The sequence below is a fragment of the Mastacembelus armatus genome, chromosome 10, assembly GCF_900324485.2.
Source record: "Mastacembelus armatus chromosome 10, fMasArm1.2, whole genome shotgun sequence".
NCBI lineage: Eukaryota > Metazoa > Chordata > Actinopteri > Synbranchiformes > Mastacembelidae > Mastacembelus > Mastacembelus armatus.
This window is the reverse complement of record NC_046642.1, coordinates 13,040,249-13,065,007: the sequence shown is the minus strand read 5'-3', so window position 1 is coordinate 13,065,007 and position 24,759 is coordinate 13,040,249. Positions and strand designations below refer to the sequence as shown.

General features: G+C 41.3%; 2 protein-coding genes across 9 annotated transcripts; both read left to right on the top strand.

Moving 5' to 3' along the window:
* Window positions 1-348: 348 nt before the first annotated feature.
* Window positions 349-8,239, top strand: etf1a (eukaryotic translation termination factor 1a). 3 transcript variants are annotated; one of them, XM_026330799.1, is made up of 11 exons: window positions 349-507; window positions 894-1,004; window positions 2,431-2,606; window positions 3,971-4,110; window positions 4,234-4,372; window positions 4,487-4,677; window positions 5,408-5,537; window positions 5,655-5,828; window positions 5,924-5,988; window positions 6,081-6,228; window positions 7,509-8,239. In XM_026330799.1, exons 2-11 carry the CDS (start codon window positions 919-921, stop codon window positions 7,589-7,591), a joined length of 1,332 nt encoding a protein of 443 aa, XP_026186584.1. In that variant the 5' UTR covers window positions 349-507; window positions 894-918; the 3' UTR covers window positions 7,592-8,239. The 3 variants fall into 3 exon arrangements, with proteins under 3 accessions (XP_026186584.1, XP_026186586.1, XP_026186585.1); XM_026330801.1 differs by having other exon boundaries at window positions 364-503; XM_026330800.1 differs by lacking the exon at window positions 349-507 and adding an exon at window positions 687-778.
* Window positions 8,240-9,484: 1,245 nt separating this feature from the next.
* Window positions 9,485-24,337, top strand: fbxw11a (F-box and WD repeat domain containing 11a). Of its 6 annotated transcripts, none has more exons than XM_026330004.1 (13): window positions 9,485-9,626; window positions 14,127-14,195; window positions 14,668-14,854; window positions 15,307-15,493; window positions 16,319-16,409; window positions 16,828-16,965; window positions 18,536-18,654; window positions 20,060-20,309; window positions 20,532-20,650; window positions 22,212-22,322; window positions 22,408-22,486; window positions 22,780-22,944; window positions 23,075-24,337. In XM_026330004.1, exons 1-12 carry the CDS (start codon window positions 9,588-9,590, stop codon window positions 22,939-22,941), a joined length of 1,551 nt encoding a protein of 516 aa, XP_026185789.1. In that variant the 5' UTR covers window positions 9,485-9,587; the 3' UTR covers window positions 22,942-22,944; window positions 23,075-24,337. The 6 variants fall into 6 exon arrangements, with proteins under 6 accessions (XP_026185789.1, XP_026185787.1, XP_026185792.1 ...); XM_026330002.1 differs by having other exon boundaries at window positions 14,635-14,854; XM_026330007.2 differs by lacking the exon at window positions 9,485-9,626 and adding an exon at window positions 9,793-10,079.
* Window positions 24,338-24,759: the final 422 nt, after the last annotated feature.

The following is a 24,759-nucleotide window of genomic DNA, read 5'->3' as shown; positions in this document are numbered from 1 at the left end:
ACCAGCAGATGTCACACTTCACACTCAACAATTATGTATATGTTTTATAAAATGGATGACATTGTAATATGTATAGAGAACTACACCACGAAGGCGTCAGAACATGGCTTTTGCTTTAAGCACAAACTCTAATAGAAAAATAACAATTAAAGAAGGTTTGGACAACTTACAATTTCAGCCATGTTTTGAGTCTCACTAACTACAAATCCCAAAATTCACAGTTATGGACGCCCATCTATTTTCGACGCTGATTGACTTCTGTCCAATCGCAGTTCAGAATTGTATGATTGACGCAATGGCCAGTTGATGTCATTGGTTTCTATGCGGTTTCCAGGAAGTGAACGCCACCGTTCTAACCACCTCCCACATGTGAGCTCCGTCGGTAGCACCACGCGCAGCGTGTGGAGGAGAGAGAAACCGGTCGGTAGAAAACGTCATTCCTCGGACCACCGACTCGACGTAGCGCAGCAGACAGAGAGCGGAGCGGAGCGGCGCTGTCCGAGGCAGGTACCGTACCGGCTCCGATATTCCGATGTATACACTTAACATGTGAAAAGCGGACTCGTGCTTTATGCGTGGTTTCCAGGGGAATGGTGTTAAAGTAGGTCGTATTAGATAAGAACAGGGTGGACGCTAGGGCCTGGAAGACTGTAGGCCTGTTATTCTCCGCGAACTGTACTGACAGAGACTGCCCGAGTAAAGTCTTTCTCTCACGGTCAGTCCAGCTGCCAGTACTGGTCAGGTGCCTTAACGGACACCGCGCCGCTAGTTCGGAGAGGTAGTTTGTCAGTGCGAATATTTTGTCAGCCCAATAAGACTGTATATGTCGACCAGTCTGGTGACTTACTGGTTTAACTGCATATGTTTGCTCTTCTTTTTTTACGTCTTTTCAGGTGCTGAAGCAATTACAGCAGAAAGATGGCGGACGACCCCAGCGCGGCGGACAGGAACGTGGAGATATGGAAAATTAAGAAGCTGATCAAAAGTTTGGAAGCAGCCCGTGGGTAAGGGGACAATATGAGCTATGTGCCAATGCATTAGTCAGGTTCTCTGTTCTACGGTTTATAGCTTCATGTAAATGCTGTGAATGAGGACCGCAACAGCTGGAAAGCGGATAAGTGGGGCCGAATTTGGGAGTGGTTAGCTTAGCATAGCTAACATATCTTAACGTAGCTTTTGCCGCTAGGACGCTAATTGCTAAGAGCTAACTGCTGTCGCATTCAGTCTATCTCATGGTCGGAAACGTTGTATTTCATTGAATAAACGTGTGTTTCGATTTGTTTACATTTATGTGTTACGTGTGACATTGCATAGAGTGTGGCCTCAAGACCCGCAAAGGGTAAATAAAGACTGTAACGGTAATGTTAGCTGTGGTGCTAATGAGACTCGGTAATAGACGTCATCTCTGGAAAGAGGCCGCCATGGGTGTCTTTAACAAGAAAGCACGTTGGTGATAAAGAGAGGCCGGCTGGTTTATGGTTACACTTCCACATGCATCGATATACTAATTTCACAACTTTAAATTCCGTTTACCTGGCCCATTTTAAGTACAGATTGTATGAAAGAGCTTCCTAAGTTCCTCAAGAGTCCATTAAGTTACCTCATGGCAGACGAACTGCTCAGCATTAACATTGACCCAAAGCTTTACTGGTTAGTAAAACGTCAGATCAAACGCATTCCGGAACAATTCGTTTGTGTGTGTGTGTGTGCTTTCTGTAGGGACATTGTGGCCTTGAATTTTCAAACACGATATGTGAATTGTGGGTGTTGCTATACAAGCAGTCTAGTTTGCTCTGCGACAGCTTGCCGTCTAGTGTTGCGCAGAATTTGCTGTCCTGTGCTCCACCGCCAGCCATGTCACACTCAGTTGCCCATTTGCCCTATTTCCATCCAGCTGCTTCTACCTGATCTGTACGTCTGTGTGCGCGCGCGCGTTTGCGCGCCCAATACCAGCCTGGACTGGTGTGCTTTGTATTTAACAGGTAGTGTGTGTGGAGACAATGTGGGGCAGTAGAACTGAAACAGCCCTTAGCTTCAAGGGCAGAGATTGTGTCCTGTGTAACTGAGAGCCTGTCTTTGTCCCTGAACCGTTCAGACCTTTTCAAGGTGATATTTAGCAAGGGAAAGTTGTGTGTTTACAGAATAACAGGAGAGTAGGAGGTTAAGTTACAGGTAATTAAATAAACAGGTCAAAGTTGCTTGTTCCAGGTTGGTCATTGTTAGCCTTGATAACACGTATCAGGTTTTTACCATTTTTGTGTATGTATGGATTGTGTTGTTACAGTGTTTACTATGCTATAGTGTTAATAGTTCTACTGCTCATAGCATATTCTCATACTCTTAGGTAGTACATCCTATAGGATGCTGTGTGTGTGTATGTATGTCAAAGTGTTTATGTAAATACTAATGTTAAATCATCTCTCCCTATAGTAATGGCACCAGTATGATCTCACTGATCATTCCTCCCAAGGACCAGATATCCAGAGTGGCCAAGATGTTGGCTGATGAGTTTGGCACTGCTTCCAACATCAAGAGCCGAGTCAATAGGCTCTCTGTACTCGGGGCCATCACCTCTGTACAGCAAAGACTAAAACTCTACAACAAGGGTATGTGTTGAAATGAAAACCACTTAAATTTCTCATGACCCTTCTGAGGGATGTTGGTTTTGAGGTACAGCTGGAAGTAATTTATTTCTATCAGGACATCTGTGCACAAACGTTTATCTCATGCTCCAAGTGAAGGCCAGATGCTAGGTCAGATGTAGTGTTTAATCAATATTTAGTCAGATGTTACTTATATAATATCAGTTTAGTGGCTGAGAGAAAACTTAAAGTACTTATTCATAGCAGATGGCTTTATCTGAGTTCTGTGCTTACGGACAACTAAGTCCAGAATTATACACATGAACAAATTTTTGGTTACAGTCAGTCTATAGCGAACTAAAAAATAAATAAATACAATGGTCCTACATTTCTTTCTCAGCATGTAAATCTTTTACATTTCACCACATATTAATCAAGAGCACATTGAGGGGATGGACACGTCAGTGCTTTGTCTATATGTTGCAAGAATGAGAGGCTGTGTTGGTGGCAGAGTGCTGTTTTATGTATAAGTGAGATAATGAAATATGATCCAGGAAGTCCAGTCTGAGGAACAGGATTTTGTGTTTAAAGCTTATCATATGCCAAAATACAGCACAGTGGTTTATAGGTTTGTGAATTTTCAGGATTGTGCAACTCTAATGATGTCATGACGGCAACAGCCTTTGATCATAATGAGCTTAGGGTAAATGGCAGAAATTGGGTACAAGTAATTCACCAGGAAGTTATGCCAGTACAGCGCTTGATTCACAGAAACATTTATCCTTCATGGGAGAAAAAAAACAAAAAACGGTCCTCATTTGAATGGAGTAAGGGGCACCACAGGCTCTATCAAACTCTATCAAAATGAAGCAGTGTCATGCAGAAAACAACATAAATGTCATATTTCTGCTGGTTACCTTCATTGTCACAGAGATCAACAGTTACTGCTGTGATAACTTTCCAGATTAATATCTGTATTACAAGATACTTTGCTGTTTTGTGACATCTAATAAATTCTCAATGCACAAATTTTGTTTTTCCAGATTGTATTTCACTATCTCAAAGTTATATGAAGCAACCCTCCCCCCATCAAAGCAGTCTCTTGCATGGATTTACATGTAGGATAGATGTTTGTTCTATTTAGATTTTAAATGAGAGGCAATATTTAACTGGTACATGATGTTGGGATAATTTGCAAAATGGATGGCTATAAGGAAGTATACACATATACCATTTTAGAAAACCCTTAAGACTGTCCATTCCTTCAGAACCTTTGAGTGCACCGTGACATACTGTGGCCTCGGGGAACCTCGTTTTAAAAAAAAAAAAAAAAAAAAAGTTTAATTTGTTTGTCTCTGACTTGTTTTTTTTTTTTGGCTTTTATTCAGTGCCACCGAATGGTTTGGTCGTTTACTGTGGCACCATTGTGACAGAGGAAGGCAAGGAGAAGAAAGTCAATATCGACTTTGAGCCTTTTAAGCCAATCAACACCTCTCTGTACCTCTGCGACAACAAATTCCACACTGAGGTGAGAACTTCAGCTTGGTTTCTCTTGTAGAGAAAATTCAAGGGACCTGAACTTCCTTTGTATCCCTATTACATTTGTTTTATTTTCTCATCATTCATTCTTCCCCCACTCTCCCTAACATAGGCACTGACGGCCCTGCTTTCTGACGACAGTAAGTTTGGCTTCATTGTGATCGATGGTAGTGGGGCATTATTTGGCACGCTGCAGGGCAACACCAGGGAGGTGCTGCACAAGTTCACTGTGGACCTACCCAAGAAGCACGGTACCTACCCACAACACTCGCACATAATTGATCCTTTAATATACCCTTAGTTTATGGCCTTATCTTGCTTAATTAAAATTTTAAAGTGTGTGTCTATTATTATCTCTCTTTCAGGCAGAGGAGGGCAGTCGGCTCTGCGTTTCGCTCGTTTGAGAATGGAGAAGAGACACAACTATGTGAGGAAAGTGGCTGAGACGGCTGTCCAGCTCTTTGTGTCCAATGACAAAGTTAATGTGGCAGGAATGGTCTTGGCTGGTTCTGCTGACTTCAAGACCGAGCTCAGCCAGTCTGACATGTTCGACCCAGTAAGTCCGTTTCTGTATGTGTTCTGTGAACATCTTTTTAAACAATAAAAATTTGAGTTTAATTTATGATGCAAAATCTGGGGAATATATATTATAAAAAGATAATTATTCCACTTTAAAGAAAATGGGCACAATAAAAATAAACAGTCCGTAACATGTTAAGTCAACGTGTTGTTTTTTTTTTTTTGCACTGGTTAGCATTTTACCCCAAACTCTAATAGTCCTTTTAAACTTTATATTTACTTTAAGGAGCCATACCATAATAAAGAGTGTGTGTGTCTGTGTGTGTGTCTGTGTGTGTGTCTGTGTGTGTGTCTGTGTGTGTGTCTGTGTGTGTGTCTGTGTGTGTGTATAATATGCATATTAGGTCTGCAGTTGCCTGCAGTGTGGAGCAGTGGCCATCATAGCACTGTTAACTTTTAACTGAGTTTTCCACCTATATCCTACCACAACTCTAGAGGGAACAAAACCTGTAGTATGTGTCGTTGTTCTATTAATATCTTTTTGTCATTTTTGTAACATAAAATATCAAGTTTTTTTTTTTTCCTTGTCAAACTGTTTTTTGATGTCAAATGACTTAATCAAAACTGTATATATTAAGTCTGCTTATAGTATCACTTTTTACCTGTGTTGATACAGGTATCAACACAGGTAAAAAGTAAATAGTGTGTTTAAATAGTGTGTTTAACCTGCAGGCATGCTTTTTTTTTTTTTTCTTTTTTCTAAACAGAGGTTACAGGCCAAGGTTCTGAAGCTGGTGGACATATCCTATGGGGGAGAGAATGGTTTTAACCAGGCTATCGAACTCTCAGCAGAGGTTCTGTCTAATGTTAAGTTCATCCAGGAGAAGAAGCTCATAGGTGAGTCATCATCTTGGCCCAGTGGAACAACTGTTTTTAGGTCTCACTAGTTGGAGCTAAAGGAAGCCAAATGTTTTGTGGTGGTGATCTTTGCAATGGTTGTCGTTCTCTGTACAGGGCGGTACTTCGATGAAATCAGTCAGGACACAGGAAAATACTGTTTTGGTGTGGAGGACACACTTAAAGCCCTAGAGATGGGAGCGGTGGAGATCCTCATAGTCTATGAGAACTTAGACACCATGCGTTACATTCTGCGTGTGCATGGTGCAGAGAGCAACGGAGCAGAGAATGGTAACACAAACCACATATGCCACGTTTACTATGGCTGAGAAGCATGGTCATAAATACTAAGATGCTACAATCTTCTTGTCTCCTTTAATTTTCAGACGAGAAGACTCTGTACTTAACACCAGAGCAGGAGAAAGACAAGTCTCACTTCACAGACAAGGAGGTAAATACAGCACACAGGACATATCCTAGTGATTTAAGTTAGACCCTTCACACGTTGTGCCACGTGTTTCTGACTCTGATTGGTTTTTTTAGACGGGGCAGGAACATGAGCTCATTGAGAGCATGCCACTGCTGGAGTGGTTTGCCAACAACTACAAGAAATTTGGAGCCACGTTGGAGATAGTCACAGACAAGAGCCAGGAAGGGTCCCAGTTCGTCAAGGGCTTTGGAGGCATTGGAGGTGAGCCCGCAGTTGGTTACTGGAGGACTTATTACTCTGGAACTGTATATCTGTACAGCATCAAGACAGAATGCAAGATATGCATTAGCAATATTTATGTGTAAAGTGGCCATTTAATTAAAGATGTTCTTTTCATGAAATGTGTTATATGCCACGCCACGGACCACATACAAGCTGCTCTATCTAAATTCATGCAATGCTGATATCAGCAACAGTTGATTGTTTGGACTGTATGATTTCAGGTCTGCTTTATACTAATAATCTTGACTTATTGAGCTAAAAACTATTACTCATACATAGTAGTTAATGACTGACAAGTTCTGCCATAAAGATGTCATTTTACACAAGAACAAACTGCTGTTAACCTGTAACTGCTGCAGCAGAGTAAAAAAAAAAAAAAAAAAAAAAAGACTCCTACACTACAACAGAGTAAAATAACATGTTTTTCATAACAGGAGAGGGGACATACTGTTCCGTTCTGTTCTTTTCTCTCTCTTGATCCAGTTTCATCCTGTCCTATGCTCAACCTTTGTATGTAGTAGTGTTGGTTATAGAAATGCAGCAGATTAGGAGCACCTTGAATTCCTGTTGTTGCTGTGCTACCGCTTTATGATGTACCACTTTTGAGAACTGACAGCCACTAGAAATTCCTTATGATCAGTAACGTTTCATGTTGTTCTGTCTTTACCAAACAACTGAATGTGATTTCAAAAAAAAATTTTTTTCTTTAAAGTGCGTGTTATTTATTTTGGCAGCTACTCTCATCAGCCTCCCGGGTGAACATCAGTGCCATAATAAATCAAGTCGTACTTTAAAAAGGTTTTCTCCTGCACAATATTTCCATTCTTATTTGATGGTGTCCAGTACACATCAGTATAATAAAGGCCCTAAGGCCCTAACCTTTTATTCTTTCTCTATGAAGTGTTAGCAGGACAATTGTCAAATTGTTGTCTACAATGTAGAGGTTGTCACAGTAAGTCATGATTTTAATGGCAGTATATTTTAACAAAGAAAGTACAAAAAGAAAGAAAATAGTTTTACATTTCCCCTAAAGTCTGAAAATGAATTTTATGATGATGGTTTTGTAATTGACTACTCATAGTGAACTTAGGAATTTATTTTATTTTTTTGATGTTTTTAAACTCTTATAGTCCCATCCCTATAAATGATGGAGATTATTTTATTCTAATTCACATCCTTAGTTTAAAAATGCCATAATCTAACCAAATATGATATAAGCTGGCCAGGCATCATGCTAATTTATCCTCTTTATTCCTTAGGTATCTTGCGGTACAGGGTGGATTTCCAGGGCATGGAGTACCAAGGAGAGGACGATGAGTTCTTTGATTTGGATGACTACTAGGTAGTCGGGGACTGATATTGGGAGAAAAAAAGAAAAGCAAAGGAATGAATGAAAAAAAAAAGGAAAGAAAAATGCCACCTCTCTTGCAGCAAGTGAGAGGGGCAACTGTGTTGACCATATGTATGACAGACACACCTTCCAATTTACCCGTTGCATACACAAACTTGCACATACATTTCATCTGTACACAAAATACATCACACAGGCTGAAGAGGAGTGAGATTTTCTTTCATCCAGAGAGGGAGAAAGCCCTTCCTGAATACATCCCTGCCTTAGAGTGCTGGTTCCTTCCCCTAGTTGGATTGGACTCGACTCATGTTGTTCTTTTTCTTTCTTTTTTTTTCCTCCTCCCCTCCATTTTGAACGAACACAACAGCAAGTTCCCAGATTCCTCGCTGCCCCTAACCCGGTCTGAAGATGAACTTTGGACTCACTCCTCAGATATAGAAAATATATATTTTCCATTGTCTCATCATGCCCTTACCCTCTCTCTCTTTCCCCTTCTATGCTTTCTCTCTCCTTTTTTTGCATTTCATTTTTTTACTGGTAACTGCTGCTGTTGTATTTTATGAGAGTGGGGGATTTTTTTTACCTGGGTTTCTGTAGAGAAAGGGGGACAAAGTATTAAATTTGAACTGCTGAAAACCATTGCTACCTCCTCATCTGCTGTGGTCTCAATCTTGTGCTGTCTGTCCTGTTCCTGGAAAGACTGGCCTTTTCTCTGCTTTCTGAGATACGCATGTTACATTAGTTCTGTGTGAATAAGTATGCATATCTGCTTTTAGGAGATAGTTAATTGGATACTCAGTATCCACATCCTGAAAGTGAATGTATTTGACATTACAGAAAGCAATACCATCAGTCTTTGAACTAGAAATTCACTAGTGTTCTTGCAATAGACAATGGTTTCAGACAAAAGTGACAACTGGGGGATAAATCACATTATTAAATGCATCTATGCATTCCTGTGGATACAGCTTTTATATGTGAGATGCTGGTCAACTACAAATTGAGATCTGGCATTGCCTCCATTAGGGAAACTATTTCAGTAAAGATACATTTTTATTGATTAAACTTTGCAGAGAGATTGTGAAGACTATTCAAGGAGCTATTAAACTGGCCAAACACGTCTATTTCTAAACACTGATTCACAAGTCAAGCTAAGGAAGTAACCATATGATGGTGCTTTCTTTGATTAATTCCCAAACTACCAAGTGACTGTACTGCCACAACACATGTGGTCCTTTACACCAGTAGAACAACTTTAGTAATTACAAATCTGAGACTAGGATGTGAGAAATTAAAATGTAAATGCAATTACTGTCAGTATATGTATTTTAAGCCCATGGGATTCATTGAACAGCATCAACATAGTGAACCAAAAATGACACTGATGGAAAGGCCTTGTTTAGTTGGTCTGTCTGGTTATCATTGCTGAGTAAAGGCTGAAACAGATCCATGAACAACAGCCTATGTTCAGGTAAGTCCAGCTTTCACTCTGCAAAGTTGTCCAATTATGTGACCTAGCTTTTTTTTTCTTTTTTTTTTTTTTACACAAGCCAGTTTTATGGAACTGGATTTAAAATAGCATAGCCTTTAATGACATACGGTATAAAAGTAACCACCATCCTGCAGCATATCATAGCAAAGCTATGCGGTTGATTGATTTTGCCTTAGTGTATTCCTCTTCAGGATAGCAACAGCATCTTCATCCATTTTCCCCTTTGTTTGGGGGAGTCACCGGGGAAGCCTTGGTAGCACGATAAGCCAATCAATAAAAGGCAAAGCTGAGAAACCACTCCCCTTTTGACAAAATCCGTCCAATCGGCGCGTTTTTTTTGTTTGCATGGGCGTTCCCATCCCCCACCCACTCTTTTGACACTGCCCCACCAATGCTGTGTGGTTGAGCGAAGTGAATGACGTCTCTGCAATTGCGGGCCGCCGACGCAGGGCTGGGTTTCCATTTTCAGAGCGAGTTTCGGGGGGGATCTTCAACATGGAGCCGGAGATGGAGGACAAAACGTTGGAACTGATGGTAAGATTTGTTTCGATACGATATCCTGATCAACACAATTGTCCAGTATCTGTTTTATACTGGGGGAAGTGCCGAGGCTCGATCGACGGCAGGACTGGGCAGAAGCGGCTTTTCGGGGAGAGGTGGAGGAGAAAGGAGGGGGGGCCAGAGATCAGAGGGAGGGCCTGAAATTATCGTTTCGTTTTGCTAAGAACGATCCAAATATTGGTCGACCTGATAACCAAGACGAAGACATCAGCATCTGATAAATGTAAACCATGTGTTATTTTGGCTAAAACTGGCAGGCAGCGGGGAAATTAAAAGGTTTATGTGTAGTCGTCGCTCGAAGGCTGCCGAGGATTGTCGGAGTAGCGTCCACTGCGGTGACGCTGCGCCACTTTAACTGGGCCCTGTCTGATACTTAGCCATCCAGCTAATGCTGGCTACAAGGCGATGAACCACGTAAAATTACGGGTATGATATATTATCTACTTAACGTTCAGACAACCTACATGGTAATTGAAGACTAGGACAGTCGCGCTGTTTCCGCAACACTTCGGAAAAGGGTTAAAAATGTAACAATGTGCTGTATGTCTGTTTATATTTTCAAAGTGCGTAGAAGGAAGTGTGTTGCCTTTTCATTCACATAGCTTTATCACGATTAGCGAGGTAGCAATTAGCCAGTAGTTAGCATGCTAAAAACGCTAATATACTTGGGCATTTATTTCCGTACCAAAATAGCTCATTGGACAGGACTCGTTTGGTAACTAGACACACCAACTGTCTTCATAATATCGTCTTATTTACAGCCGACCGGATCTAATCAGCTAGTAACATTTTTCTTGTGAAATGATTAGCTGTCGTGATAGGTTAGCCAGCTAGGCTAATGTTAGCTCCCTACTAGCTAACATTAACATCACAGCGATCAACGTGTTCGTAAAGAAAGACGTCAACTAAGACACACGTGTTTTGTTAATGTGATGTTAATTTGTTTACACGTCGACAGGGGTAACGTGTGGTAAATTTGACATACAGCACTGCCCTCACTTTCTCAAACGTAAAGTAACTGTATTGTACAGTAGGCCCAGAAAACAATATTATGGCCTCTTTAATAAACTACATGGACCAAATCTGTCATAGCTGACACAAATGTACCTTTTTTCCCTCCAAAGGGTCCAGTCCTCAAGCTCTTCTGATGTTTACAGGCCATACATAACCATCCTAGAAAAACATAGCATAGAGAAAGACAGATTTTACTGTCCTTATACTTTACTGATGTGTATAAGAGTTGGGAGTAATCTAAATAGTGATTAAGATTATGTGACAGCAGATATTTAAGATCTAGTAGTTACACTGCTTTCCAAGTGTTTGAGTTATTGAGCTTTAGTCTCGTCTTTCAAGTTAAAATGAGTAATTATAAGACTGACTTTAATGTAGTCAGCTACTTAACTTGCCACAGAAAAAGAAATCAATATTGAGAATACATTACAGGTGTTGATGTAGTATAAAAAGGAACATCTCTGACAGGAGGGCATTGTGTATACAACACTTGGACTTCATGAATTCCAGATCGTCACTGTTCCCTTGCGTCTAACAGTGATTATATGTATTAAATCTGTGGAGGTATTGTGCAGGCTTTGGGGACTGAAACCTGTCTGTGTATTTAATTTGATTTTATGTTTTGTCCCAGTGTTATTCACTAACCACTCATGAGAGTGGGGATGGCAGAACGGTGGGTGGGGTTTCTTGTCAGAACAAGAGTTACAATAATTGACTGCTAAGACAATTGCCCCTCCCTCTCCTCTACCTATCCCCACCCAGTTCATGTCTAATAATGCTTTTGTGTGTATGTTTTATCGGTCTGTATCTTGTGTGTGAAGGACTGTGTGTTCCTGCGCTCACTGTGCCAATGTGTGTGTAGCTCTAATACTGGTTTTTCCCCCTCACTATCCCCCCACCTCCTCCCCTCTTCTCTCTTCACCTTTTTGATGATTACACACTCACCCCTCTCAATTTCAAACCAAACTTCGTTTTTTTTTTGTGCATTTTTTTTTGTGTTCTTACACTTTTCCACGCTCCTCCTGCCCTGTTCTTCACCAACTTCTCGCCACTTAACAACCATCTGTCCATTCATTGATCCATCCATCCATTCTCATTTCCTTTGGTTTCCTCCTCCCAACTTCCCTCATCACCCCCCACCCTCCTCCTCTTTTCCTTTACTTCCCATCTCTGGTCTCTTGCTCTTCCCTTTCTCTTCCTCCCTCACCCTGTCCACTTCGTTCTCCTCCTCCCTTCCTCCCTTCCTCTCTCTCTCTCACACAGTGCTCTGTGCCTCGCTCTCTCTGGCTGGGCTGCTCCTCGGTGGCTGAGAGTTTGTGTGCACTCAGGTGCCTGCAGAGCATCCCCTCCACCCGGGCTCACAACCAGGTTCTGCCTCTCTCCTCTTAATTCTGCTGCTCCTCCTCCTCTTCCTTCCATTCGTTCCTCGCCATCTCCTCATCCTTCACTTTTGTTCGCCCACTCCACATGACTCCTCATTCCACCTTGGTGCGGGCAGCACCTACTCACCCCTCTCACCCTCCTGCCTCCTCACCTTCCGTTGTCCTTTCCTCCCTGTCGGAAGCACATTGCTCTCAGGTTCTCCTCTGGTACGTCCTCAAGCTTTCTCTACTTGAAACAGAATTTCAGCATTACAAACTATAATTAACTCCTTTGTAATTATGTCAAATCACAGTTCTTGCATCTAAATCAGGGCCCAAAACACTTAAAATCTAAAACAGTGATTGTGCCCTATAATAAAAACTGGAGACTTTTACAATCTGATGAGTTTTAAATGTAGACAGTTTCCTAAGTACTTTGCTGTGAGTGAAGAAAGGATGCAGGGGGTACCAGAGAACATACCTGACTTGAGGAGTAATCTTTTCTCCCTGTCTACCTGGAGGTGTGAGGGCTGAGGTGGGGGGTCCTCCTTCAAGCTCTGAGAGGCTTACATGCTTGCTTGCCTGCCTGCCTCGCCAAACCTGGTCTTTCTGTTTTTTTTTTTTGTTTGTTTGTTTTTTGTCACTAATTCTGCTCTGCATGATCATCAACACCAGTGAGCCCATTTTGCCTTCTTGTCCTGTCTGCTTTGGTCTTGTACTTAGACCTTTTGTATCTTTGTTTGGATGATTGAGTCACAACAACTGATAAAGCTCTGTGGAGGTTGTGCTTACAGCATGTAACAGTGTCACTGAGTTTGATGGATAACTGCAGTGGGAAAAACCTGGAGCCGGTTTTACTCAGTGCTCCAGATCTGAGGGGATTCTCGGCTTTACTTGGGAAACAATATCTAAGCAATGGAGAAATAACTTTAAAATCCTGTTTTTAAAATTTGCCCCTTGTTGGGCCCACTGGTGGCAACCCTGTGGCCTCTGGAGAAAGGCTAACGGGTGGGCTATTACAATATTTTGACAGTCCTCAGTTTGAACATTTTCAAATGTGGTGAACTTGGCTCAGTCATCACCTACACAGATATACGATAACACTGACGTTCTCCCAGCTAAAGGCCCCGTATGCCCCATTTCACAGAATTAGTGAACATATGTCCATTATTAGAAAACCGTGGTGCGTGTAACATGTTATACTATGACAAGGTTGTGCTGTTTCTGTTCATTTGTGGAGAGTTTCTGGCGTATGGTTTGAAGAGGTAGCGTGATGAAAGGAAGGATTTTATAGTTTGCAGACACATAGATTAAAGGTGGCCTTCTAACTTCAACAGTTGACACGTGAAACCAGTAAACTGTAAGCATTAAGTATAGGACCTCTCTGTGTTGGTGTTCATTGTAATATTGTTTGCATAATGTTCATGACTTCCAAGAAGTCTACCTGCTATAAATATCATGCTGTTTACCAATTGAATCACATATATTTGGCTGATGATGATTGGACAAATGTGTTTACCTCGAACTTTGTCAATATATGATCTGTGCTGTAGCCTTGCTATGAGAGTAATTTCGTTCCCTTTAATTTGTTAGCTGTGCAGTGGTAAATGACGAGGATCATTTTAATGCCTAAGTCAAGGCAGAAATGGGTGGGATCTGTGTACTTCCCAGTTTTTTCTGTCTTATACTTGATGAAAGACCCCCATCTAACTTTAGTTTCATTAGTCATGCCTAAGCTTCTGCCAGTGACATACCTATGATGCTGCAGTTTAATTTCCTGTCCAGACTACTTAGCCCACATCAGACAGGGAAGCAGATAGATGTCTTTTGTTGTAGTGCCCAATTTTTTTTCCCACTCCATATGTATGTGTGTGTGTGTGTGTGTGTGTGTGTGTGTGTGCGCGCGCACGGGTGTTTGTGCGTGCACGCCACAGAAGTCATGATGGCTACCCTTCCTTGGCTGTGTCTGTGGCGGTCCTGTGTCCAGCGCTATCCACACTGCTGCCCTGGCTCTCACAGTGCCTTTAACACAAATGCAAAGTGACTGACTGCACTGCGCTGCACTGACCTGCAAATTCTTTGTTTTGTTCTTTGCCTACAGAACACATCAGGGATGGACCCACAGAATGGTGTGGACGATATGTCGCCAAAGAAGAACACTGTTCTCAAGGTGGGTGTGGGTGTGTGTGTGTGTGTGTGTGTGTGCGTGCACGCGCATGCGTGCACACGTCTGTTTGATTTGGTTTTGTTTGTTTTGTGTATGTGAATTTATTTTGTATCCAAGACAACAGCTTGGTGGGGAACAAAATTTGGATCTGTAGCTCAGTTTATGTAAAGTTTTAAGTAAATTGATATAAATCAACGTTACTGCAGAAATAACCCATAATGTATGAATTATCTTTGTATAAATCTTCCAACCAGAGGAATCTGACTCTAAATATTGCTAGTGCGAGGGTTAAAGCTTTCCCAGGTTTTGTAGTCATTACAAATTTGAGAAGAATTGTTTTAATTAGGTTGAATAGGATTATTTAGTCCCTACCGGGGAACTTCTGTAAATGCTTTCAATCTGACATAATTTAAAAAAACAAAAAAAAACATGATCTTTACAGCTTACTAATGGTCCTGTTGTGGGGTCCCGCAAGCGTCCATCAGAGGGAAACTATGAGAAGGAGAAAGAACACTGCATCGCCCTGTTTGACCAGTGGTCAGAGGCCGACCAGGTGGAGTTTGTCGAGCGCCTGATCTCCCGCATGTGCCACTACCAGCACGGCCACATCAACTCCTACCTCAAACCCATGCTGCAGAGGGACTTCATTACTGCACTGCCAGGTACAAATTTAAATCCATTGTCCAGTAGCAACATTTCCGGTATGAGCTCCGTCTTCCATAACAACATTGACTACAATGCATTTATTAATTTACTTTACCGGTTGTGAGGGAGATTATTTAAAACCCAATTGTCTGCATATCCACAAGCAGTTTTGCACTGCAGGAAGATATTGATCCCTGTAGTACAGACTAATTGAAGCCTTCTTTTGATGAACAAGAAAAAGATAATATAATCAGGTTTTTGTGCTCATGAGTGAAAACATTTTCTTTTTGCATTGTTTTATATTAAACCTAAATATAAATAGATTAGCACTTTATTTATTTTTGCCCTGTGTAGAGAGAACCAGACCAGATGTAATTGTATTAATTCTATAGCAAATACTCAGCCCCCTCTCTCCGTCTCTCTCTCTCTCTCTCTCTCTCTCTCTCTTTCTTTCTCTTTCTTTCTCTAGCCCAAGGGTTGGATCACATAGCAGAGAATATCCTGTCTTTCCTGGATGCACGCTCGCTGTGCTCAGCAGAGCTGGTGTGTAAGGAGTGGCAGAGGGTCATCTCTGAGGGTATGCTGTGGAAGAAGCTCATTGAACGCATGGTCCGCACTGACCCTCTCTGGAAAGGCCTGTCTGAAAGACACCAATGGTAAGATTTAACACAAGCAGAAGGTTTACAATGAAGCCAGTGGAAGTTTTATCGCAGATATAAGTGAGTTATTTGTACATTAGTTGAAATTGGGATAAAGAAAAGGCTGGGGAAGAAAGGAGGAAGTAAACTTACTTGTTTAATAATAATAATAATACTTTTATTTATAAGGCGCTTTAAGAACAGCAAGAGCTGACACAAAGTGCTGTAGACCAAAACAAACAGGAAAAACAAATATACATAAAACAAGAATAAATAAAAATAGGTTAAGTTTTATAAAAATAAAAACAGTAAAAAGCAATCCATAATCAATCCATCACGCCGGTCCAAAGGCTTGAGTATACAAATAAGTTTTAAGTTGTACTTTGAAGATGGGTGATGTAGGGGCTTGTCTTATGTGCAAAGGCAAATTGTTCCACAGCCTCGGGGCAGCAATAGAGAAAGCTCTATCTGCACGGAGCTTCCTCCTCGTTTTTGGCACGTCGAGAAGCAGGAGGTCGGCTGATCTAAGAGAGCGGCTAGGAGTATAAGGGTGAAGGAGTTCAGTGAGATAACATGGGGCAGGGCCATTTAAAAATTTAAAAACAAATAATAAAACCTTAAGATGAACACTAAAAGACACTGGCAGCCAATGGAGTGCAGCCAGGATCGGTGTGATGTGCTCGTTTTTTCGCGTTCCAGTTAAAAGACGAGCCGCCGCATTTTGGAACAGCTGGAGACGTCAAAGGGATACCTGCCTGTTGTTTGGGCTTAAGTGTCTTTTGCAGATAAGAAAAACACCCAGTAGTTACAAAGTAGCTGCCACTCTTATTTTTCTCTCTCCAGGGAGAAATATTTGTTCAAGAACCGCACATCAGAGGTCCCACCCAACTCCTACTATCACTCGCTTTATCCCAAGATCATCCAAGACATAGAGGTAAGATGCAACTAAATGGGTCTTAGTATGAATAGAGCACTTTTTTTGTTTTAACATCTTTGGAAATATTTGTTACAGCACTTATACTTTTCATCCATGTCTTTCAAAAACTGAATAAAGTGCTCATCTGTAACACAGGACAGAGTTTGTCAGTGACTTTCTCACTGGGGCTTTGTTGTCCTTCATAATGAGGGTAAAGCTTTGTAATTAACTCAGGTTATCTAGCAAATTTACACTGTTGCAGCAGCAATTTAAACTTTGACCAAATGATTTTCAAATGGTGCTTTACTCATTTTGTTGCTCTCTTCCCAAGTAACATGCATTACATGATTTTTTTTTTTTTTTTTTTGGTCTCCATGTTCTCTCTTTTAATTGTCCTGTGTTTGTCTTTCTTTGTTTTTCTTCCTCTTTCCCTCAGACCATTGAGGCTAATTGGCGATGTGGCAGACACAACTTGCAGAGGATTCAGTGTCGCTCAGAAAATAGTAAAGGAGTTTACTGTCTCCAGTACGACGACGACAAGATCATCAGTGGCCTTAGGGACAATTCCATCAAGGTGTGTGTCAACCATATAAGAATCATTTAATAAAACCCATCTTATTGTCTTTGCCACACACTCTTTTTCAAAGCCATTGTGTCCAAACCTACACCAGAGCTCTGATTTTGAATAACAAGCCTTTTATTTAATTATGTTAAAGTTATTTTCCTTATGTTCTGATGTCAAGTTACTCCAGTCACCATATCTCTGTGTGTATAAAGAAGCAGTGCACTGACAGCTCCTGTAAACAAAAATTCATTGCTTATAGTTACAGCTGGTAGCTCCTGTTTTGTACAACAGCAAAGCAGCATGTGTGAAACTCACTGCAGGACCAGCTGATTTAGTGAATTCTTGCAAAGCTTGTTTACAGAATGAATCCTGACAACCTATTGTTTATTTCTGTGTTCACTGGTTACGGGAGCCATTGCTACTTAAATTTATCTTAAACAGTAATGGTTTAATGTTTTACTCAACATTTTACAGCCTAGACTAGAGTGCTACATTTTACTGTTTGAGTAGTGCGTGAGGGTGATTATTATTCCTTCTTTTACCATCACACACACGTTAACAATTAAGACTGTGAATGTGAAGTATCGCTCCAACACTAAGGTAAACATTAAAGCCTGAGACACATGTCAGTCGCTGCTATAAATTCGAAGGAAATCAAATTAAAGCAGGTCGAAGCTTTTAAGTGGCAACTGCAAAGTCAATTAATTGTTTTCTCATAATGTTAACACGTCTAGAATATTATGATACTAATTTAACTTTTTGAAATACCACGGGTGAGTCACAATCATTAATTCAAGTATATCACCACACTCCTACTGACAGTGCATTGGATTTGAAGCTATAGTGATTTTTTTTTTTTTTTCTTTTCCCCCATCCATTTTTACATTTCGCTACTTGTTTCTGATGAGACAGTAAAACATACCTTAGACATGTATCAGAACTCCTACTGACCCAAACTAACACGTAGACGTGATGAACTTTGACCCCATTTGTACATTGAAGCAGCAGTGTTTAGAACCAGAAGTGTTAGCTGGGACAAACACCTGTAATGCAGCGTGTGTGGTTGTTTTCTTCCAACCTGTTTGTTTGTTTATGAATGGGATCTGTTCTTCTGGCTTAGTGTGGCTTATCTTATTGTTTGTGGTGCTGAGCTAACGCAGCAGATACTGAGACAGAGCACAAGTGAATTATAGGATAACAGGGCACAGCTCCAGACCACTTGTGAGTTCTACCTATCTGTCTGGCCAGGGAGCAGAGATGGCAGTGATGAAGAGGAGGGGCAGATAGAGGGAGGAGAAGAGCAGATTTGTCTTTTTATTGTTCTGGGGGGAGGCTGGTGCTTAGCCAGGGAAGAGCTGAATGGCTCTTGCATACACATACAGAGCTGAGCATGGCAGTGGGGAAATGGGGCATGAACAGGAATGCTGCTGTGAGAATAGGCCATTCTTAGCATGACCCAAATCTGTGACATTTTCAAAGCCACTTATTTTTTTTCCTTCTCTGTTTCTCCTGTGTTTTCTGCTGATGTCTCCCTCCTCCTGTCTTCTCAACCTCTTGCTGCTGTTATTTCTCTCTGTAGATCTGGGATAAGCAGACTCTGGAGTGTCTGAAAATACTGACCGGTCACACAGGCTCAGTGTTGTGTCTGCAGTATGATGAGAGGGTCATCGTCACCGGGTCGTCTGACTCCACTGTCAGGTATGACATAAATGTTGGCTCTTGAAGTGTGACCCCCCCCCCCCCCCCCAAAAAAAAACAATGTCAGCAAGATTTAATATGATTCAACTTTGTAAAGAGAAAGTCTTTACTTTGTGTTAATTATGTTCGATGTCTACATGACAGTTGAATCTGTTTAAATACCTGATCCCTGACAAGAAGACGAAACAGGCAGCTCTGACAATAGTGTTTAGTTGTATAATTAACATGGTTGGCCATAAGATGATTGACGTTTGTAGCTTAAAATAGTTTATATCCTCACAATAATATATCAAAAATATATCCTCAGTTTCCTTTCCAGGGATCTTTGATCTTTCTTAAAATTGTATTCAAAGCAGAAGTGAAGAGATTTGTTTACTTAACAGAAAAAAAGTGCCTTTTTTTTTTTGTTTCTCAATCTGCCTTTAATTTCATGTAGAATTAAACATTTTCACTACCAAACTGATAAAGAGAAGTTGATTTGTAAACAAACTTTATCATCAGTTGCATCAAGCTCATTATAGGTTACAGCACAAAAATATCCTTCCATTGCTGTAGACATACCATCTTTGCAGAGCTAAAATACCTTCTTCTGCCTGTTGTTTAGGATTCAATTTGCAATTAATTCCCAGCCAACCTTTGGCTGCTCCTTGCATTCTGGCAGTAAAGATGCTGTATACAGTATATGTCAGATGAATGATATAATACTGGAGTTTATTATTTCCTAATGAGTTAGATTTACTGTCATTACAAAGATAGCCGGGTATGTTTTATTGCAGACATTTAAAGGCCTGGCTTGTGTACATATGTTGACACTCACTTGGCTACTGCACACAGAAGCTCAACATTAATTCTCGTATTACTTCACACTTCAGCCCTACTCTCTGGGCAGTATCCAAGGAAAATGTGACTTCACTTCCTTAGCAACAGCTTGACAGGCACTTTGTTTGTCGGTTTGGTTGTCAGCTTTTCCAGTGTGCTCTGTGTTTGACCGTCAGTGGCCAGGGGTGCTGTTCAGTAACATGTTCTTAACAGCCCCTCATGCACGCGTGCACAACATGTGAACTGATTTACTCTGTTTTAAAACTAATAAACAGAATTCCCTAATGTCTCCATTGTTATCTTTTTTCCTTTGCTCTCATTACATCTTTTCCGCTCTCTTCCTTCAACCTTCTTTCATTTTGATGTCTTTTCCCACTCCATCTAATTTTTCTTTCCTACTCACCACTTTCTTACTGCTACCATTTTCCACTTTTCTCACCTCTTTTGCCCTAAACTCCTCCCCTCTCATCCCACATGCCTATTTTTCCTACACCATTCTACCTTTTCTTTTCCTCCCTCTGTCAATTTTGGCCCCTGTCGTCGTTCCCTACTTCTGTTTTCCTCCCGTCCCTCTCCTTCCCTGCAGGGTGTGGGAGGTAACGACGGGTGAGGTACTGAACACATTGATCCATCACAATGAGGCAGTCCTTCACCTGCGCTTCGCCAATGGCCTGATGGTCACATGCTCCAAGGACCGTTCAATTGCAGTCTGGGACATGGCTTCACCTACGGACATCAGCCTACGTCGTGTCCTGGTGGGACACAGAGCAGCTGTCAATGTGGTCGACTTTGACGACAAATACATTGTGTCCGCCTCAGGGGACCGCACCATCAAGGTAACGAGCTGAGGACTTGTTGTAGAGCAAAAAAAAAAAAAAAAAGGGAACACAGGGAAAGAAGTCTGAGCATTACAGTTGTGTTTTGGTGTGATCTGTTGGGCTAAGATACTTGTCAAACTCGTTCTGTAGTTTCACAAAGTTTCAACTAGTTTGTTTTGTAAGCAGCACACTGCTGAATAAATACTGGCCATTGTTTTACGGAGCTTTTTGTGTTGCCAGGTATGGAGCACCAGCACTTGTGAGTTTGTGCGCACTCTAAATGGTCATAAGCGGGGTATTGCCTGTCTACAGTACAGAGATCGCCTGGTGGTCAGTGGCTCATCCGACAACACAATCCGGTATGTAGATGAGGTCAATAATAAACCATGTTGCAGCCAAGTATGAGCGTTAAGTGTTAGGGGTCTATAAAACGATCTATAGTCTATACTTTAAAATATTAATGTACATAATTTAGTCATTTTGAGTCATAATTGCAAGTTTATTTACAAATAAAACATCAAATTACCTTGATGTTGATAAGGCCACATGGGCTGAAAACAGATTTCATCTTAACCCTCTGGGGTCTGAGGGGGTTTTTGGGGCCTGGACAAATTTTGACATGTCCTGACATTTGTGCTTTTTTCAGTGTTTTTTAAACATATTAATGTCTAAAGTCTAATAACACTGTAATCAGCACAAAATTGGCTACAATAATATGTGAGCTTCAAGTTTATACATTGTGTTTTTGAGAAAAAAGTGGTTATGCATGGCTAGTGAAAAACTACAATTTTTTACTCACTGAAATAAGACCATAAAACACAAACAGGACATTGGTTCACAAGACTTTGGAGACCAGCATGTTGTAGGCTAAAGTGTTTACTCTAGAGTGCTGTGAATGTCATCTTGTTCACACATTCACAGAAAACAATACACTGATTTAAATTTTCTAAGACACTTTTTGTCCAGAAAGGCCATATGCAAGAGGGTGTGTCTGAGGATGAATAGTCATGTGATTTACCTGAGAACACAAAAGACGCACTGAACGTCCAGACAAAGGCGCGCATAATGAGCCTTTCAGTCAATGTAGATGGGACGGATTAGTGCTGTACAATACAACACAATGAGGAGCAAACGATCCTCATTTGAGTTAAAATCAGTGTTTTTACTCTGAGGACAAGCTAAACTATTTGTGTGGAATATAAGGAGCGCCGCTTCACGTGCGTAACGCGCCATCATCCAAACACGCCGAAAAAGTGAGTAAATTCTATGATGAAGTTTGATATTTTGTGTCATTTCTCGGGGGCGTGCACATATTTACCTGGTTCACCTGAGATTATTTACATGTGAACAGTGGACAGTGTACAAGGCGGGACCACATTACCTGTAATGAGGTGAGACAGGAAAAAACGGACTTCTCCTTACGTTCATACGGATTAAATAAAAAGTGATGATTTGTTTTTGACTTGAATTGTTTCACTCAAAAGAAAACATTTCAAGCTTTCTAGCCATATAATTCTTATTTTTATGAGCCAAGTATTCGCTGAGATTCTGGTTGTTTTATTTACGCGTCTGTGAAGAGAAATGGCAGAGACAGAAAAGTCCGAGAGCGCACCCTGTCGGCTTTCTTTATTTAAAAAAAGCACAACGTTTTGTTGTTATTATGATGGTATACCACTAAAACTAGACCCTTTACAGATTTGAATGATATGCTTCTTTTATCTGTACGATCAGAATTGACGGAGTAATTTAAGTTTGTTTCGGCCTTATCAGAAAAAGATGCGTCAAAACGCGCCGGCGCGTGCGTCGACCCCAGAGGGTTAATGTCATTAGGAAGAATCCTGAGTGTGATTGTGAAGAATGATGGAAATACTATAGGGTCTCTTCATTACCGTTCGTTTACTAAGGTGCCTCTTTCTGCAGGTTATGGGACATCGAGTGTGGGGCCTGTTTGCGAGTGCTGGAAGGTCATGAGGAGTTAGTGCGCTGCATTCGCTTTGACAACAAGAGGATTGTCAGCGGTGCATACGACGGGTGAGTGTTGTAAACACTCAATTTTCTGTACTTTTGACATTCATTATGTGTCTGACACTGTGTCGTGTTGTGCTTCTCTCTACAGTAAGATCAAGGTGTGGGACCTGCAGGCAGCTCTGGACCCACGAGCCCCAGCCAGCACATTATGTCTTCGTACTCTAGTGGTGAGTATCAATGATTGTGTTGCCAGTATGGAAAACCATTTTTTTTTTGTTTTTTTTTTGTCCACAGATCTTAAGGAGATTTTAAAGAGTCGACAACTAATTGTCTAATACCTTAGTTCTCCACAGTAGAAGTGACAAGCTAACGGACAGTTGTACATGAATGTTTTACCCTGGTCAGTCAACCTGCACTTTCAACTGCGTTTTAGTGGCGACATCCCAAAGATCCATGTTTGTAGAGACCGTTCGTACACATTAACATAGTTTCCTCATTTAACTTGTCTTTTGTTTTTCAGGAGCATTCTGGCCGCGTGTTCCGTCTCCAGTTTGATGAGTTTCAGATCATCAGCAGTTCTCATGACGACACCATTCTGATCTGGGACTTCCTGAATGTCTCAACCAATGGCCAGTCAGAAGGACGGTCTCCATCCCGCACCTACACTTACATTTCTAGATAGCAGGTACAAAGCTTAGCTGATAAGACCTTTCTGTAAAAGTGCATCATTCTGGTTGTGCATAAATCAGAGAATGGTACTCAGTGTGGGCTTGCTAAGCAGACTGCTGTGATTTAAAAAATTTTTTTTTCCCCAGGTGGCGCCATCCGTCGCACCCTTGCTTGGAGGAGCCCAGGGCTGATTGGCTGATGGGTGCGTCCATCATGGAAAGGAGCCCATCTCTTCTCCTTCCTCCTCGTCATCTCTCTGTCCACCTCTCAGCCTGCCCCTGCCACCTCCCTGCCCGTTCTGACAAACTCTTAAGCTCGTGCCCATTGCCTGCCAGTACCGTGACACGCACCCACAGACATGCACATACACATAGGTCAACACTGATGAGGATACCCTACTACAGATCCAATGCAACTCTCCCAAGAAGTTCACATTCTACTACTAATTTATGTTTTGTAAACTACACTAATGACAGTATTAACTTAGACCGTACATAAGTCACATGCTCCCCTATGTCCCCTTGATACAAACTTAAAGCAGCTTCTGCTCCTCCGTTTTCAACCCCTGCCAAAACCGATTTCCACAGATATGGAATCGCTTATAGATATATATTTATATTTGCATATATATATTACACACTGACACAGCGGCACAGTTGGACAGAGGATGACCGGAGCTGTGATGTGGGAGACAGAGACTCTTTACTCAGCTCTTGGAAAAGAGGGAAGGATGGGAGATGGAGGGAGTGAATGAGGGAGAAATGTGTTGGGATGACTTCCCTGCTCGCTCTCACTCCTCCCTGCCTCTCTCTCCACCCCCCTCCCTCACCACCCCAACTCCCTCGCACCCTCCCCTCTAACCCCCAGTGATGCACACTTGCTTGGAATATGGGGGCGCACACACTCAAGTTTGTGGCGTGAGTGTGTGTTTGTGTATGTGGACTTGTGAAAAGGCAGAACAGAGCAGAACCGTCAGACAGACATGCATGTGAGGTTGCCTTGGATAGAGCATCCTGGTACACCTCTGCTTTTTTTTTTTTTTCTCTTTAACTCATACTTTCTTACTGTTTTTGGTTTTTTTTTTTTTTTTTTTTTTTATTACTGTTATTTTCTAATTTTATTTGAGTATTTTGGTTCTTAGTACAAAAAAATCATACTAAGCATAGTCCTCTTTCTCACCCACTGTCTTTTTCCACATCCTTTCTTCTGACTTCAAACCTTGTTCATCTGTCCCTTTCACTCGATCATTCTCCCAGTCATCTACGTGCTTGCTTTGGTTATGAGAGAAGCTGGAACCTGAGCTCAAAATTAGCTGTAAACGGAGTTGTCTTGTCAAAAATTGTGTTGTATATTAAAATGATTTTTTAAAGAAGAAAATGACCTTATTGTGAATAAAGTACTTGACAGTGGTGGAGTGTTGAGCCAACTGTAACATGGATGAGTGTCTAATTGTCTGTCTGTTCTTGTCTGTGTCTGAATGTGTGGGTGGATTTGTGCCTGTGCTGTGTCTCCAACATGTACATGCACCCAAGCCTGTAGTTTCTTTTGTGTCTCAGTCAAACAGCAGGGAACAAAGAGATTTAGAACTTATTGGTTATTTTGTATTGACAAACACTTAGAACTGACAAAAAAAATACAAATCTTAGTTAAAGACTTTCTAGATTTTTCTGGATGCCACCGCACCTCGTGGTCTTTATTCACATCCATGTATATCTGATTCTAACATCCAATTCTGTGTGCAGTTTGTGTGTGTGTGTATAGTGTGTATGATTTGGTTTCTCACCTTTTCAGCTTTGTCAGGTGTTTCTGATTAAACTGTGGGAGAAAGCTT